This window comes from Myotis daubentonii, chromosome 5, assembly GCF_963259705.1.
Source record: "Myotis daubentonii chromosome 5, mMyoDau2.1, whole genome shotgun sequence".
Classification (NCBI taxonomy): domain Eukaryota; kingdom Metazoa; phylum Chordata; class Mammalia; order Chiroptera; family Vespertilionidae; genus Myotis; species Myotis daubentonii.
Window position 1 is genome coordinate 20560835 of NC_081844.1, and position 18055 is coordinate 20578889.

The 18055-nt window shown below is 49.1% G+C and overlaps 1 protein-coding gene across 1 annotated transcript in view; it reads right to left on the reverse strand.

Moving 5' to 3' along the window:
- Window positions 1-18055, reverse strand: part of NWD1 (NACHT and WD repeat domain containing 1) — a 64852-nt gene extending 46797 nt beyond the window's left edge. Inside the window, exons 1-4 of the mRNA XM_059696341.1 lie at window positions 17824-18055; window positions 12773-12858; window positions 10520-10636; window positions 3680-3977 (exon numbers count right to left, since the gene is read on the reverse strand). Coding sequence (XP_059552324.1) covers window positions 3680-3977; window positions 10520-10636; window positions 12773-12856 — 499 coding nt within the window. The 5' untranslated portion in view covers window positions 12857-12858; window positions 17824-18055. The remainder of the gene's footprint in view (window positions 1-3679; window positions 3978-10519; window positions 10637-12772; window positions 12859-17823) is intronic.

Genomic DNA, 18055 nt, shown 5'->3' on the forward strand with positions numbered 1-18055 from the left:
ATAAATGTCTAACCACTATGCTGCACACCTGAAACTAACATAAAATAATATTGAATGTCCAGATGAATAAATAAAAAGCAGCCCAGCCAGCAAGGCTCAGTGGTTGAGTTCGACCTATGAATCAGGAGGTTGAAGTTCAATTCCCGGTCAGGGCACATGCCTGGGTTGCGGGCTCCATTCCCAGTGTGGGATGTGCAGGAGGCAGCTGATCAATGATTCCCTCTCATCATTGATGTTTCTATCTCTCTCTCCCTCTCTCTTCCTCTCTGGAATCAATAAAAAAAATTTTAAAAATAGATAAATAAATGAAAAGCGGATCTCACGCACTCTCCCCCCACCTCCTTGCTGTGTGCCCAGTGGTTTGCCTCATCCACCCCAGGGCCAGTAAGTAATAAACTCCTTTTTCTTTAAAATAAAAATAATAAACAAGAATACATGGAACCTCTTTCTACTATTTTTTTTGCAACTTCCTGTGAATTTCAAAATAAAAAGTTTTTAGAAAAGAAAGCTGAGCAAGGTATCTGGAGAGTAACATGCCCGAGACGCCATTGCTGACATGCATTATGCTTCCTCTACTTTTGAGGAGTTCCTATTTGTTCTTTCATGTGGGACTTCTTAGCTGGCTCGGTCTGACATTGCTGCTTAGAGCTCCAATGAGGTCATGGCTAGGACAAGACCCTTTAAACCCCACAAGGACTCCATGACATACTAACTCTGACTAGTTCCATTTTACAGATGAGAAAACTGAGGCTATAAGCCTGCGAGAAGTCAGTACAGCTGGAAAGGGGCCAGGCTGAGCTGTAAGTCCAACTCCATTTCAAAGCACAGATCCCAGATACTGAGCATGGCTTTGATGGCAGGCATGTCATGAAGGCAATTCGCATATTTAGCTCCATGTCATGGAGCAAACAATAGCGACATAGTAAGTGTTCAATCAACAGTAGCCATCAACACTAGTCACATCATCCGTGTATTCAGAATTGATATGTCTTCCTATCTTAGCCAAAGGACCAAGGTTAGCATCACCTGTGCTGTCAGTTGGGCATCAAGTACCTGATACCCCTGATATGAGGCTTGGAGAGGGAACATCACCTCTGTGATCTTTCTCCCAGAAAGCTATCACCCCAGTCTGATCACAAGAAAACACCAGACAAGCCCAGAGTGAGGGACATTCTACAAAACACCTACCAGTACTCCTCAAAGTGGTCAAGGTCATGAAAAAAACAAGGGAAGACAGAAACTGTCACAGACAGAGAAGCCTAAGGAGACGCCGACTAAACACCATGTGGGGCCCGGATGGGGTCCTGGGACGCAGAGGGGATGTTAAGGGAAAACAGGAAGTCTGAAGGACGTCTGGAGTCTAGTTAATCATCGGGTACTGACTTTAAGTATCCGTGTCCATTTTTCAGTCCCAGCAAATGTACTGCGATCACATAAGATGTTAATTTACCTGAACAAAAAACACACGGGAACTCTATACTATCTTTGTAGCTTTATAATCTTGTACTTTCCTGTTAATCTAAAATGGTCCTCCCTTTGCCCAGCCAGCGTGGCTCAGTGGTTGAGCATCGACCTATGAGCCAGAAGGTCACAGTTTGATTCACAAGGCAGCAGCTGATCAATGATTCTCTCTCATCATTGATGTTTCTATCTCTCTCCCTTCCTCTCTAAAATCAATAAAAATACATTTTTAAAAAATTTTAAATGATCCTCTCTCCAAAAAGTTTATTTTTTAAAAGTGAATATGTCATTACTAGAATTAATATATCTCTAATAGATAATAATTGATATATTTTAATAAAATTTAAATATTAATATAAACTACTATATTTATATCTTTAAATAAATCAATATATTAAATTTGTGCACATATTTAATGTTCATAACATAAATTCATATATTTAATGTTGATAAATACATACATTAAATTTTAGTAATAGATAATATATAATCAATATATTTTAATAAAATTAAATTCATATATTTAATATATCCATAAATACATTTATGTATTTAATATTTTAGTAATAGATAATATATAATTAATATATTTTAACAAAACTAAGATACTATTAATATAAATTACTACATTCAATATATTTAAATAAATCAATATATTTAATGTTTACATATAATATAAATCCACATATTTTATATATATATGTGTATGTATATATATATATATATACATATATATATATATACATATAAAACCCTGATATGCAAATAGACCGAACAGTGGAACAACTGAACAACTGTCGCTATGACGTGCATTGACCACCAGGGGGCACGTGCGGAACATAGTGGGCGTTGGCCGCAGTGGGATGGTGGAGCAGGTGAGTGGGGGTGTCAGACCAAGGCATCAGGGTGAGCCTCTGATGGTTACTGAAAATTCTTTGCTCCCACGTGCAGCGGTCCCCCCCCAGCACTCGCACCTGCTGCCAGCACCAGCTCCACTCGCACCCACTGCCAGCACTGGAGCCACTGCTTGCACCCGCTGCTGGCACCCGGCACCAGCCCTGATCACTCGGTGCCATCAGCGGGTACAAGCGGCGGTGGCTGGCCCCAATCATCCCTGAGGGCTTCTCCACTGCCCCCTGCTCCTTAGGGGTGATCGGGGCAGCAGCAGCCGCTCCCACCTGCTGACAGCACCGGCCCGCTCGCACCCACTGACAGTCAGCGGGAGCGAGTGGGGCCAGGCGTCATCAGCGTGTGGAAGCAGCAACGGTGGAAGTGGGGCTGGTGGCAGACAGGGGGCAGGGGGCCACGGTGGGAGGGGCCGAGTTGGGGCATGGAGGATGGTCCGAGACCTGCCCCTGTGCCCACCACAGCCTCTTGGCCCACAGTTCCTTTCAAGGTGCACAAATTCGTGCACTGGGCCCCTAGTATACTTATAATATAAATTCATATATTTCATAGTTTTAGTAATACGAATTCATATATTTAATAGTTTGAGTAACATAAATTCCTACATGTAATGTTTGGTGATATAAGTTGACATACTAATAACCCACAAACTGATGTATGACTAACCCACAAGCGATAAGAACCTGTTTCTTGCTGGCAGCAAGTGGTGGGGAAGGGACCTGCTTATGCTGCATTTGTAGAAAAATCTTTCTGATACTGGAGTGGAGGATGACGTGGGTGGGGGGTGGGGTGAGAGGCGAGGGGCCGGCGGGAGCCGGGTGATGGGTCAGCAGACGCAGGGTCTGATCCCTGCTCTCACCCTGGGCCAGATGAGACTCCTCCTTCCTGGGCCCATTTCCCCTCTGAGGCAGGCGCAGCAAGGCCAGAGCACTGAGCTCTCCGCACCGTCTAACTGGGGCGTTTTCCCAGGATTGTCCTGGGTTTGGCCCTAACAGTCCTGCATCCCCGGAGCCTCTTGGTCCAAGGCAAACAGGGATGATGGTTGTCTTAGAACATGTCCCCTAAAGCCAGGAGCCTCCCTGGGAGAAGCGATGGAGCCGGAGGAGGGGAGGAGGATCCTAAGAGACCAAAACTTAACTGGAACACGACTGAACTCTCCTGGGTCATGTGTAAAATGACCTTTCTGAGAACCGGGGAGCGAGGCTGGTTCGGCATTTACAGAAATGCGGACCGTGGCATTTGGCCAACACTCAAAGTGCATTCTGAACACGTGGGCATTGCCCATGGGTCCCGGGGAGTCTCACTACCTCACCTGACCGTTGGTAGCGGTGCCACTGCTCCTGGGTGATGAGGCCCAGCCTTCTGGCTTCCTGGGCTCCACCGCGCAGCACAGAGGTCAGGGTGGCCTCCTCCGGCCCACGGGTGTCCCTGGTGCCCAGGGCCTGCAGCACGTAGCTGGGGGGCACAGTGTTCTCGTCCCTCCGGAAGTGGTGAGCCACCAGCTCCAGGTCACCTGGCCTGGTGGCCAGCTGGGCCTTCAGCGCCTCCCACTCCTTCTCCTCGATCAGCGTGGGGACCGGACAGGGGCCGTACTGGTCACCTAGGAGGGCCTGGCAGAGAGAGGGTAAGAGAGAGAGGGTTCAAATCTCACTCTGGCACTTAGCTCTATGACCCTTGGTGAGGCACGCAGAGCTCCTAAAAATGTGTCTGGCTGTGGTGCGATGGTGAAAATGACAGAGATAGCACCTGTGTGTGGAGGTACCTGAGAGCAGGGGCGGTACATTTGGAATCCGATCGAGCATCTTTTGCTTGGGAAGCCCTCTGTGACAGTTGAATAGCAGCCCCCTCCCCCAAAGATATCTGGTTTTAATCCCTGGACCCTGTTAATGTACCTTTAATCAAACAAGGTTGTGATGTTGATTTTATGTGTCAGTTTGACTGAGCGAAGGGATGCCCAGATAGCTGGTCAAACATGGTTTCTGGGTGTGCCGGTGAGGGTGTCTCTGGAAGACCCCTCACTAATACCAGAGTCTTTGCTGATGCAAGTAAGTTAGATGGGCCCTAAATGCAATCCTGAGAATATATCTATACTAATAAAAGGGTAATATGCTATTTAGACCGGGAGACCTTCCAGGAGACCTTCCAGATGTCCTTCCAGACAAAGCTATGGTGGCGGGGCGGAGGCAGAGGCAGTTAGGGGCGATCAGGCCAGCAGGGGGGCAGTTGGGGGCAATCAGGCCAGCAGGGGGGCAGTTGGGGGCGTGCAGGCTGGCGGGGGGGGCAGTTGTGGGGAAGAAGGCCGATTTGGGGGACAGTTAGGGGCGAGCAGGCCAGCAGGCAGAGTGGTTAGGGGCAATCCAGCAGGCAGGCAGGTGAGCGGTTAGGAGCCAGCAGTCCTGGATTGTGAGAGGGATGTCCGACTGCCGGTTTAAGCCCGATCCCACAGGAATCGGGCCTAAACCGGCAGTCGGACATCCCCTGAGGGGTCCCAGATTGGAGAGGGTGCAGGCCGGGCTGAGGGACACCCCCCTCCCATGCACAAATTTCATGCACTGGGCCACTAGTATATATATACAAGCCTAAGGGACTGTCCGACAGTCTGACCATCCAACCGGTAGCTATGACACACAATGACCACCAGGGGGCAGACACTCTGACCAGTAGCTATGATGCACACTGACGACCAGGGGCCAGGCGCTCAACGAAGGAGCTGCCAAGCTGTGATGACTTGGCAGCCACAGTTCTCGGGTGACACACCCAGAACCAGAGAGGAGGGAGCCTGACTCCGGGATGCATCACCTGAGAACCACCCTCTTGCAATCTGGGACCCCTCGGGGGATGTCAGAGAGCAGGTTTCAGCCCCATCCCCGCAGGCCAGGCCGAGGGACCCCACCAGTGCACAAATCCATGCACTAGGCCTCTAGTCCAGCGGTCACCAACCTTTCGGACCTCACGGACCATCAGTGAGGTTGGCGACTGCTGCTCTAGTCTGTAATTAGAGACAGAGGGAGATTTAACAAAACAAAACTGGAAAAGATGATATGACAACAAAGCTAGAGATTGGAGTGATGCAACCACAAGCCAAGGATGCCTGGAGCCCCCAGGAGCTGGCAAAAATAAGAAAAAAATTCTCCCTGAGAAATTTAGGCAGGCGCACAGCCCTGCTGACACCTTGGTTTCAGACCTCTGGGCTCCAGGCCACAAAAGAATAAATTCGGTTGTTTTAAGCCAACTGGTTTGTGGCCGTTTGTTGCAGCAGCCCCAGGACATTCGTGTTCCGTTCTTTGTACAGAAGAGAAAATGGCAGCTCCTCGTATGTAGGCACTGGGTTGCCCCAGGAATAGGCACTGGGACAAGAGCTACAGGCTCCATGGGTTCTGCCCAAATCTCACGCCCTGAGGTGGCCCTGGCAGCAGGACTGTCTCCAACAGCAGCCGGGAGCCGGGCCCAGTGAGGACTCACAAGTGCAGGAAGGAGCCTGTCTTTATGCAGCATTTTGATATTTTCTTCCTTGTGGATTTTTTTGGATCAATTTTGATTATTTTAAAGATTGCACTAAAATATTTATCCTGATAACTACAATTTTTGGCACCCCCTTAAATTTTGTGCTGAAGGCAAGTGCCTCACTCCTCCCAGCTCTAATGCTCCCTGGAAAACCCTAAGTCCTGCTTTCTCCTTGTTAGATGTAGAAACTGAGGCCCCAGAGAAGGTGCCAAATTGGAATTGGTCTGAGGTCATGGGGTTGGGGGGTTGGGGGGGGGAGGAATCAAGTCCCAGTGTGGAACCTCTGAGTTCTGAACACAGTCATTCCCCAAATATTTATTGAGCCAAGCCCAGGACAGCTGCTCAAGAGACAGCAGTGACCAGAACAGGCTGGGTCCTTGCCTTCCTGGAGTCCTAACAGGTGAGTCAGGCACCAATGTCAAAGTGCAGCTGATGCTAGGAAGAAAAGGTAAACATGTGGGCTGTAGAGTCAAGAAAATTCCCCTGAGGAAATGAGGCTTGGGCTGCAGAATAAGATCTGAGAAGGATGCACTGGACAGAGAGCCTGGCAAACAGCGAAAACAGCATGTGCAAAGGCCCTGTGGCAGGGAGTGCAGGCATGTACAAGCAGAGGAAACAGCGTGTTCCAGCGCAGGAAAGCACCAATAAGAAGGGAGCAGTGGAGAGAGAAAAGGCCATCCTATGGGCAAGATTTTGAAGGGTGTGGTGAGGACCGACTATTTTGGTTCTGGTGCTGAGAACGCTAGGAGGCCCTCTCTCTGCCCCAACAGATTCTGAGAAAGTGAAGACTGGAATGCAAGAGAATTAGGTCTGGGACATAGGGCCCAAAGCCTTGAGTTTCCTCATGAAATAGAAGCAAGCACCCCTCCCTCTTCGTGGGGTTGTTCCAGAATATCCCAAAGGTGTGCACCCCGGAAACCTGGATACAGAATCTGAGATGACAGGATGTTGAAGAGGACACGGTTCTCCCAGGGCCTTCCCAATAGCCACAGCCTTGGAGGGACAAGGGAAGTTGAGAAAGGTGTCACCAGCAAACCACAGACCAGAGATCTTAGGAAGAAGACAGATGGTTAACATATTTTTTAAAATTAAATACTGCTCGGGTCTGTGGGACGGAAGCAACGGGAGTGGGAAGAGCTGCAAAGAATGAGATCAAGGAGCTATCAGAAGCAACTGTCTGGAGACGCTGGAGCTTCTGGCGCCCCAAGAGACGCAGGGCCTTGAGGAGAAGTGCCCGGGGCGAGGTCCCCTGCCACGGCGCCTAATGACTTATTTACCAGAGAGAAGCCTCTCCAAGGGCCCGCAGCACAGCTCAGCTTTCCATGGAGAGCCCCCCAAACCAGAGCCACGACAGGAGAACGAAGCTGTGACTCTGGGGCGACAGAGGGGAGGTGCCTGGTGCAGCAGAAAAGCAGGACTGGGGAGAGGTCCTCCATCCGGTGGGCCCACAGAGCCCTTCTGGAAGGATGTGCGAGGTCCCTGGGCCGGTGGGGCCTGGGAGAAGCTCGGAGCTCGGCCTCCGGTTCCCTGTGTCACCTGGAAACTGTGTTGTGCTTTTCACTGCCTTCCGTTTGGGTTGCAAATCGGATTCCCCCTGGGGTTCTTTTTCTCCCCACCTCCCTTTTCCCTTTAATAATTTATTTTTCTTTTTTCTTTGAAACTTAACAAAATGATCAACCATCAGGCTCATTTGGAAGGCTCAAATGAGAAGACAGGGAAAACATTATTCGTGAAGGAGATACGCAAGCAAGACTATAGAGCCCTCCAGGTGTTAGGTTGTATTTTAAAGCAACAGCAACGAAAACGGAGTGGCTCAAAGGTAACAGCATCCAGTCACAGATACGTAAGTCCTTGGGATGTAAGGTACAATGTGATGACTGGAGTGAACATTTGAAAGCTGATCCTGAGAGTTCTCATTACAAGGGAAAAAATCCTTCTCTTTTGCTTTCTTTATTTGTATCTATATGAAATGATGGATGTTAACGAAAGTTATTATAGTAATCACTTCACTGTATATGTAAGTCAAGTCATTATGCTGTATACCTTAAACATATACAATGCTGTATATCAGTTACCCTATATAAGCCTATATAATAAAGAGCTAATATGCAAATGGTCATCATGACCTCACACCCGTGTGCCCTTGAGCAGGGGCCAGGGTACCTGAGGCCGGGCTGGGGGACCTGAGGCCGCGCCCCTCACCCTGCAGGGCTTGACAGGGGCGGGGCCAGCTGGGCCTGGGTCTCGTGAGATTTTGAGGCACCGCGGGTGGGTGGAGACTTAACTCTGAGTCCTGTGGCGTGCCCCAGACTCTGACCAGAGGGAGATTCTTGTATACATTTTATTAATTTTCTTTCATCTCTGACACTTCTATTATAAAGGGCAAATAGCAATATTAAAATATTTCCTCTAATTCCCTTTTAATGTGCACAAATTTTGTGCACCGGGCCACTAGTATCTCAATAAAGCTGGGGGGGGGGGGAGAAAAGGGGACAAAAAGTGGTACCAACACACCAACAAAAGTATAGAGCAAACGAGTGAACCCAAGTGCCATCCTATATAATAAAAGCGTAGTATGCAATTGTCCCCTCGACCGGGAGTTCGTCCGGGAGTTGACCAGGGGCCAGGGCCCGCCAGGGGAAGGCAGGGAGGCCCTGGCCCGCAGCCCGCAGCCGGCAGCCGCAAGGGACCCCACCAGTGCACGAATTCCATGCACTGGGCCTCTAGTTGTATAGACAAAACAATATGTAACAAAGAAAGCTTCTCACACACCTTGTTTCTTGTAGGCAGGCCTGCTCTCTCAGGCAGCACTTTCTGCACCACAGGAAGTGTTCTCATCTGTGCTCTCCAATTACAGTGGCTCCTTGCCATCCCAGTGTGGGTAGGAGGACTGAGGAACTGAAATTTTACTTCTGCCGGATTTTAAATAATTTAAGTTTAAATCACCACATGTGGTTCATGTCTACCACACCGGGCAGGCAATTCTAAGGCCAAACACACCTCACCTAGTTCTCTTCATTTCCCTGGAAAAGAGCTTTTACAATGGGGCCCTCCTCTCCTACATTCTACAATCTTCTCTCCAGGAGAGGTTCAGAGTATTTTTATTTTTATTGGTAGCTGCTCGAAGCTTCTTTGTGATTGAGGTGTGTTGAGTAAAGATACTTTCATGGCTTTTCCCCCTTTACTATTCTTTTTCTTTAATCCTCACTGGAGAACCTCACAGGTTCTTTGGGGTTTTTAGTTGGAGTTTATAAATGTTAAGAGATTTTTTTAGAAAAAAAAATATATATTTTTTTGTCTCTTTTATTCTCTATATGTATAAGATATTTTTAAACTTATTTATTTTTTTAAACTGGTAAGGCATTTTCAGAGTTGGGATACTTTTCAATAATTATTTTAGTTTTTAGTTTTCTTTTTTTAAATCCTCACCCTAGGATATGTTTATTAATTTTAGAGAGAGAGAAAGGGGGGGGGAGAGAGAGAGAGAGAGAGAGAGAGAGAGAGAGAGAGAGAGAGAGAGAGAGAGACGTTGATTGGTTGCCTCCCAAACGTGCTCTAACTGGAGATCAAACCCCACAACCTTTTCGTGCATGGGATGATTTTCCAACCCACTGAACCACCCAGACAGGGCAGTTTTTGGCACTTTTTTCAATTAAAAGATGGTTATAAGAAGTAGTGTACACTGCTGATGGGGATGCAGACAGGTGTAGCCACTGTGTAAAATAGGAGTTTCCTCAAAAATTAAAAACGGTATTCCCTTTTGACCCAGTGATCCCACTTCTAGGAATATATCCGTAGCCATCAGAAGCACCAATCAGAAAGAATGTATGCACCCCTGTGTTCATAGCAGCACAATTTACGATAGCTAAGACTTGGAAACAGCCTATGCGATCATCAGCAGGTGAGTGGATAAAAAAGCTGTGGTACATCTACACAATGGAATCCTACTCAGCTGTTAAAAAAGAAAGAACTCTTACCATTTGCAACAGCATGGATGGACCTGGAGAGTCTTATGGGAAGTGAAATAAGCCAGTCAGAGAAAGATAAGTATCATAGGATCTCACTCATATGTGGAATCTAATGAATAAAATAAATGGATGAACAAAACAGATCCAGAGACATAGAAGCATGGGACAGACTGTGGAATCTCAGAGGGAAGGCGGGGGAGTGTGGGTGGGTGGGAAGAGATCAACCAAAGAACGTGTATGCATGTATGCATCACCCATGGTCACAGACAATAGGGTGGTGAAGGCCTGGGGTGGGGGTTGGAGGCGGGTTAGAAGAGGTCAGTGGGGGAGGAAAAGGGGACATGTGTAATAGTTTCAACAATAAAGATTTAAAATATAAATAAATAAAGTAGATGGGGTGGGAAAGCTCAAGGAAAATCCAGAGCCAATCCCAAGATCCCTTTGGACTTCAACACTCTGCTCTCTAACTTATGTGCTGCTTCCACGTGACTGTTAATGTCTGGGTCTCAGCTAGCTCTGCAGAAAAAGTGCCGCGAACGATTAGCAATGTCTGCCACAGACAGGCTATGGAGAGAGGGTGTGATAGCAGAAATGATGGCTGGATTTGGCTGGGAAGCAGGGGCCATATCCTGGTGCTAGAAGAGACGAAAGAGTGACCCCATCTCTCCCAAGAGACTCACAACAAAAGCCGGCCCTAGGGATGTTTTCCGACACCGATCAAGCTCCTCCAAGCAGAGTTCCGTGGTCATGTGGTCAGTGGCCTGTGCGTGCTGAATCCCCCACCTCAGATCGACGACCTGGAGATGACGAGAGTGGGTGCGTCAGGGAAGGGCCGGGTGGGTGACTTTTCAGTTGCCTTTGGCAAAGGCATAAAGTTTCTTTCAATAATTTTTGACAGCTTCTCCCCAAAGTGGGGGGGGGGGGGGGCAGTGTCTGGATGAAAAGAACTTGACTGAACTCCCAGAGTAATCATGAGAAAAATATCAGGCAGATCCAGGTTGGGGGCATCCTCCCTGAGACTACCAAGGTCATGAGCAACACGGGAAGGCCAAGGAGTCATCCCAAACTGGAGGAGACTGGGGAGACCTGACAACCAAATGCACCCGGGGTTCCCTGGGTGGGATCTGGGGCTTGATACCAGAGAGGACGGGTGACATCCGGGTAACATCAGGAGGCTGGTTAATAACAATGAGCCAGAGTCCATTTCTTCGTGGTACAAATGCACCTGATAATGTGACATGTTCATATTCAGGAAAACTGGGTGCAAGAAATATGGGAACTCTGTGTCCTATACAAGCTTCCTGTAAATCTCAGTTCCAAATAGAAGTTTACTTAAAAACATTAAAAAAAATGTAAGACCCTGAGCATTTTCAAACCGTTTCTTTTAAAGCAGGGACGTGTCCACACTTGTTTGCAGAGCCTTCTCTGCGAAGGAGGGCGTTTCGTTTGGCCAAAATCAGATGCGGCCAAGTCGCCTTGGCAACCGCACGCTTGCGGCCATTTTTGCCTGCGAGCCAGAGGAGGGCCTCGGGCAGAAGGAAGGGCTCCATTCAAGGGGCGAGGCTGACCCCGTGAAAGGCTGGGTGGGATGAGGAAGCGGGGAGGGTGGGATGCAGAATAGTCCCTGCCTCCTTAAATTATTTAGCCCTGAGGGAATAAATATTCCTAATGAACTACAGCCACAGGGTGAAAGGACCACAGTGCTGACTGTGACTGGAGGAAGGAAGGGGGAAAGAACAAGCGTCAGCCATCAGCCTTGGGGAGAACCTTCCCCCTCTGGGCCACTGTCCCCCGTCTCTGATTGAGGACCAGCAGTGCGTGTTGCATAGCTAGCACCCACGTAGACGTCAAGGGATGCACATTGGCGTTGCATCCGTTCTCAGCGTGTAGGTTTTCCTTTCCAGGGCCTCTGCCATGGAGCTGTGTCTCGTGCGCAACGGCAGGCAGTCGAATTTCCGGCACTGCTTCCTTCTTACTAATGCATCAGTGAGCCCTGGCTGGCTTGGCTCAGTGGGTAGAGCATCGGCCTGTGGACTGAAGGGTCCCGAGTTCGATTCCGATCAAGGGCACGTGCCTGGGTTGTGGGCTCAGTCCCCAGTAGGGGGCGTGCAGGAGGCAGCCGATTGAGATTCTCTCTCATCATTGATGTTTCCATCTCTTTCTCCCTCTCCCTTCCTCTCTGAAATTAATAAAAATATATTATATATATTATTTGTATTATATCTATATATATCTATATATACCTATATATAGATATATATATCTCAATGGCAGTTCATCTTATAATCCAGGGACTTTGAGGTGCTGAATTGCTGTCATAAATGGCAAGGAGGCAGCGCCCATTAGAGCGGAGACCCCAAAGACGGTTTGTTGGTTTCCACATCAAACGTGCAGGCAGTGACACCCCCCCCCACCCCCCCCCGCCGCAGGTTGGTGTGAGCTGTAGGAGACTGTTTGGGGCCAGGAGCGACTGCGTCCAGCACTCCGGAAAAAGGCACGTCCCACTCAACACCCACCCTGCATGTCCCACAGTCCTCAAGCCGCCCCAGCAGGCAGGGCCAGGAGGGCGGGGAAAACAACACACAAATGACGCGTCCAAGGAGCGGGGTCTCAAGGCTTCCTCTCCGAGCACTGTGTCACCCCGCCTGTGCCAACCGCAGTGCCCACAGCACAGCCATCATCCCTCCACCTGCCTTTTCAAAAGACTTTTATCTCCCTGGCCCGTTGCCAGAGCCAGCGACAGAATTTGCAGGGTCTGCTGCAAAAAGAAAATGTGAGTCTCCTGTTCAAAAATCACGATGAATTTCAAGACGCAACAGGAAAGCATTAAACGGAGCACAGAGCCCCGCTGGGACTGCCCGGGTGGCACACCCTTACTGCCTCTTTCCAGGCGGAGGAAACGGAGGCAGGAGGCGTGGGCAGGTGATGATTACCTCAAACATCAGGCCGTGCTTTTGGCAGAAGGTCTGCACTTCGGGGTACGCGGTAGACTGCAGAGCTTCTCTCTCCGCATCCATATCTGCAGGGAACGACATGGAAGGTGTTCGATGGAAGAACCCAGAACTCTCCCCTGGTCCATGGCTCTGATTTTAGCTTCATTCCCTCCCACCCAGGCTGAGGCCCTTGAGCGGAAATCAAAAGATACAAATACATGTTGTCAACCTAAGGAGACAAACCCCCTGGACTGCGCAGGACTTCCCAGGCACTAGCACTGAAAATCCCACATCCCAGGAAGCCCTTCGCTCCCAGCTAACCAGGGTGGGTAGTTGCCCTGGGTTTGGGCTGCCAGATAAAATACAGGAAGCTCATTAGAATATGCATTTCAGATAAACAATGCATAACTTGGCAGCATAAGTATAGCCCACTCCACACACCATTTGGGTAAATTTGCACTTCTAATAAACCCTGTTCAATTCGCACTTCAGCTAAGCAACAAGTAACCTGTCCATGTAAGTGTGTCCTGCTCCAGGCAATATGTGGATACCTGTGCATAGCTGATAACCCAGTTCAATTTGCATGGGAGATAAACAACAAATCATCTGTTACCATAAGGGATAGACGTATAGAAAACGATTATTCATTGTTTATCTGAGATGAAATTTTATTGGATACCCTGGTTTTGTTGTTGTTGTTGTTTGTTTATTTGTTTGTTTTTGCTAAATCTGGCAGCCCTACCCAGCGTAGACCTGGATTCTAAGACCTTCTCCACCCGGACTTCACCGGGTGGCCTTATGCCAAGTGTCAGGCTAGCCTCAGTTTCCCCCTCTGCTCTTCAGGGCTGCAAGCTCCCAAAGTAGAAAAACCTCTTCTGGTCGCAGCCGTTACTGATTTTTCAGCACTCACCACGGGCACTCAATGAATGTTGGTAGAACCACCGAGTCTACAGGTAAAAGTACCTCGTGCAACACAGGTTTTGAAGAAGCATTTGTTTTCTCCACAGGGCCCGGAGGAGGTCACATTAGTGTCTTTAAAAGGCCTCCCAGCTCTAGCCGGTTTGGCTCAGTGGATAGAGCCTGCGGGCCAAAGGGTCCTGGGTTCGATTCCGGTCAAGGGCATGTACCTTGGTTGCAGGCACCTCCCTGGCCCAGGACCCTGGTTGGGGCGTATGCAGGAGGCAACCAATCAATGTGGTTCTCTCACATCGATGTTTCTCTCTGTTTTCCCTCTCTCTTCCACTCTCTCTAAAACAGTGGTTCTCAACCTTCCTAATGCTGCGACCCTTTAATACAGTTCCTCATGTTGTGGTGACCCCCAACCATAAAACTGTTTTCATTGCTACTTCATAACTGTCATGTTGCTACTGTTATGAATCATAATGTAAATATCTGATATGCAGGATGTATTTTCATTGTTACAAATTGAACATAATTAAAGCATAGTGATTCATCACAAAAATAATATGTAATTATGTATGTGTTTTCCGATGGTCTTAGGAGACCCCTGTGAAAGGGTTGTTCGACCCCCAAAGGGGTCGCGACCCACAGGTTGAGAACCGCTGCTCTAAAAGATCAATGGAGAAATATCCTCCGATGAGGATTAACAAAAACTAACTAACTAACTAAATGAATGAATAAAATAAAAGGCCTCTCAAAGCCACTGGTACAAAGAAACTGCCCAGATCCTGCCACAGGAGCTGACCTCAATTCCAATCTTGTCGCACCCCCTCCCCTTCCCATGCCTGTTTCATAAATCCCACAGGTTATTTACATTTGTCCATAAAACATCAACTGGGAAGTTTCTTTAGACCTAGACCCTGCTTAGGTCAAGCGCACAACAGCAAATGAGACATATATAAATGATGCCGTATGCCACAGCTGGCCCCTCCTGGCTTGGGAGAGCGGATGGCTAAATCCTCAGGAATTCTGTGAGCCAGTGTTGGCACAGCCATTATGAAAAATTAAATGATCTGACCGTGCAATGGAATTCGTTATAGCAAAGGCTATAAGAGATCACAAGGACTCAAAAGCCATCACTTCCGAATCATCTGACCACGTTTGGCTGCGAGCTCTGCTCGTGAGTTTGTTTACGGCTATTGCCTTTGTGGCAGGAAAATAGAGGATGGGGGCCGCTGCCCAGTTCCTCCCCACTCGTGTTTATGCGTCACACTGGCAGCTTTGAAACTGACCGTGGTGGAGGACTTACACCACAGAAACTGTCAGACAGTGCAAATCAGATGTTTTATGTGGTTGTGGTTGTTGTTTTACTTTAAAATTTTTGAGGAACAGGTTATTAAACCTTTGCCAGAACACCTCTCTGTGCAGTTTTTGCCCTGGTGGAACTCATAGCCTAGTGGGGGAAGCCAGGCATTCAACAAACACAAAAATTAAATAACTATAGCTTTTGGGGCCTAGGGCTTCATGGGTTCCAGGATCTGCTGGGACCCAGTGTGACTACAACGCGTGGGTGAGGGGAGGATCCTATGAGATACGGTTGGGGAGGTGAGCAGTGCCGTCACGCAGGGCCGAGGGAAGACCCTGGCACTCAGCCTAGTGCATCCTGCATTCACCGCAAACGTTAGTTGCGATATCGGTTGCCACTCATAGCAACTCTATCAGGCCAGACTCTCAGCATGGATAATCAAAACAGAAACAGAGGGTCTGGCATGCTCCCCTTTCCCGTTCCCACATGGGTCACTGGCCGGGCTGCATTCACATCCAGGTCTCTGAGGGGACACCGTGAGCCCTGCCCATTGCCTGGCACCTCCACGAGTGCCCCTGGCTTCTAAAACCCAAGCCCTGCCCTGCCCCTTACCTGAGACGGTGGAGCTGATGAAGATGGCCACACTGTTGGATGGAGGCTCTGGGAGGGGGCCTGCCTGACCCTGGAGAAGCCGCCGGCGGGTGCCTGGGCTGAGGGGGCCCGCGTTCATGCTGTCCACCCACCTGGACGATCTTTCCCCGGGACGGGGACAGGATCTCAGACACCTCACACCAGTGGCCGAGTGGCCTTCCTGGGAGGCCAGCCAGGCAGGGCCATCGGGAGTGGGGTGTCTCTCTCACCCTCCAAGGCCCCCTCAGTGACCTGCAGCCCTGTCCCCTGCAGGGTCCCTGGGGAACTGAAACCACTGCTCCCCGCTGCTCTGCTTGGTCTGCTAACGCTAATGGCTGGACATTGGATTGTCACCTCTCAGCCAAGGTGCCTGGATGTCGGCTCCTCCAGGCACCGGAGCCTTTTGCCTCTCAACCAACCGGCTTCTCGCCCTAAGAGCTCAGCAGTCGCCACAGCAACTGTGGTTTCTTGGCGCTTGGCACTGGGGCCCAGGGACCAGCCAGCCTCTCGAACACCTGGGTCCCCCGGGGCTCCATGAAAGTTGAGCTTGGGCCCAGGTGTGCAGAGGGAGCCTGCAGGATGCTGGGAGCTGTGCCAGCCCTGGCAGGGCAAGCCCAAAGGATGAACACTCAGAGGAACTCCCCACCCACCGGTCCTGCACTCACCATTCCCTCCAACAAACGTCCAGGCACCTCGTGTACTATTTAAACCAGCAGTTCTCAACCGGGGACCATTCTTCTCCCCAGGGGACACTGGAAATGTCTGCAGACACTTTGGTTGTCATGACCGGGGAGGGGAGCTATTGGCATCTAGTGGGCGGAGCCCAGGGATGTTGCTGAGCCTCCTGCAGGGCACAGGGCACAGGACAGCACCACCACAGAGAATCCTCTGTCCCTCAATGTGAGCAGTGCGAGGTGGGAGGGCTGGGGGGAGGAACGGAGAAAGCAGCTTTAAATAAACTCATCAGATCTCCTTGCCTGCAGGAGGCCTGGGGCTGAGGCCAGCTGTCGTTGATAAGAAGGAAGATTAGCCCTGGCTGGTTTGGCTCAGTGGATAGAGCAGCAGCCTGTGGACTGAGGGTCCAGGGTTCAATTCCAGTCAAGGGCACATGCCCGGGTTGCGGGCTCGATCCCTAGTAGGGAGTGTGCAGGAGGCAGCCTAACAATGATTCTCTCTCATCATTGATGTTTCTCGCTCTCTCTCCCTCTCCCTTCCTCTCTGAAATCAATAAAAAATATATTTAGTAAAAAGGAAGAAAGGAAATTAGCAAGTCTCCAGGGGCAGTTAGGACCCTGCCCACATCAAACTGATGAGCTCTTTGAAATAAGCAAAAAATTCCACTCCCAGCATCATGGATAGACCTGAGCGCATTGTGCTAAGTGAAATAAGTCAGACAGAGACAGACAAATAACTGTGTGATCTTGCTTACATGTAAACTCTAAAAGGGCCAAACTCAGAGACACGGAGAGTAGGGGAGGTGAAGGAAATGGGCAGATGTTGGTTGAAGGTTACCAATTTCCAATTATGAGATGAATAAGTTCTATTAAAAAAATAAATAAATAGCTGAAACCGGTTTGGCTCAGTGGATAGAGCGTCGGCCTGCGGACTGAAGGGTCCCAGGTTTGATTCCGGTCAAGGGCATGTACCTGGGTTGCGGGCATATCCCCAGTAGGAGATGTGCAGGAGGCAGCTGGTCGATGTTTCTCTCTCATCGATGTTTCTAACTCTCTATCTCTCTCCCTTCCTCTCTGTAAAAAATCAATAAAATATATTTAAAAAATAAATAATAAATAAATAAATAACCATAAAAAAAAAAAGATGAGTAAGTTCTGGAGATCTGACGTACAGGATGGCGATCATAGTTAACAACACTGTATGATATACTTGAAACTTGCTAAGAGAGTAGATCTTAAATCTCACCACAAAAAAGAAAAGAAATGGTAATTATGTGATAAAGGCATTAGATAACCTACGCTGGTAACCATTTTGTGACATGTAAGTGCATCAAGTCCACACGCCGTACACTGCAAACTTAAACAATATTATATGTTGATTACATCACAATGAAGCAAGGAAAAAAATAATAAAAAACACAGGCTGTATGGCCAGGGAGAGACCTTCTCGCGATCAGACCTTATTGAAAATGCCCTGGTGATCTAAGTCCTGCCCGCCCGTCTGTCAATGTTAATAAACCGCTGACAGAAGGGAGCTATACCTCGACGTCCATGGGCCCGGCGGGAATGCCGTCTCCTCCACCGCCTTCCTGGAGGATTCAAGCAAGTGGCCCCTCTCCCAGGACATCAGCCGCATGGTCTGTGGAACGAGAGTGAGGACCACTCAGGGGCGGGCGAGGTGAGGACAGTGAGGCGCTCCCTCGGGCCAGCACAGGAGGAAGCACGATGTGCCTGGAAATCAGGATGAATGCCAAATGCCTGTGATCAGCAGAA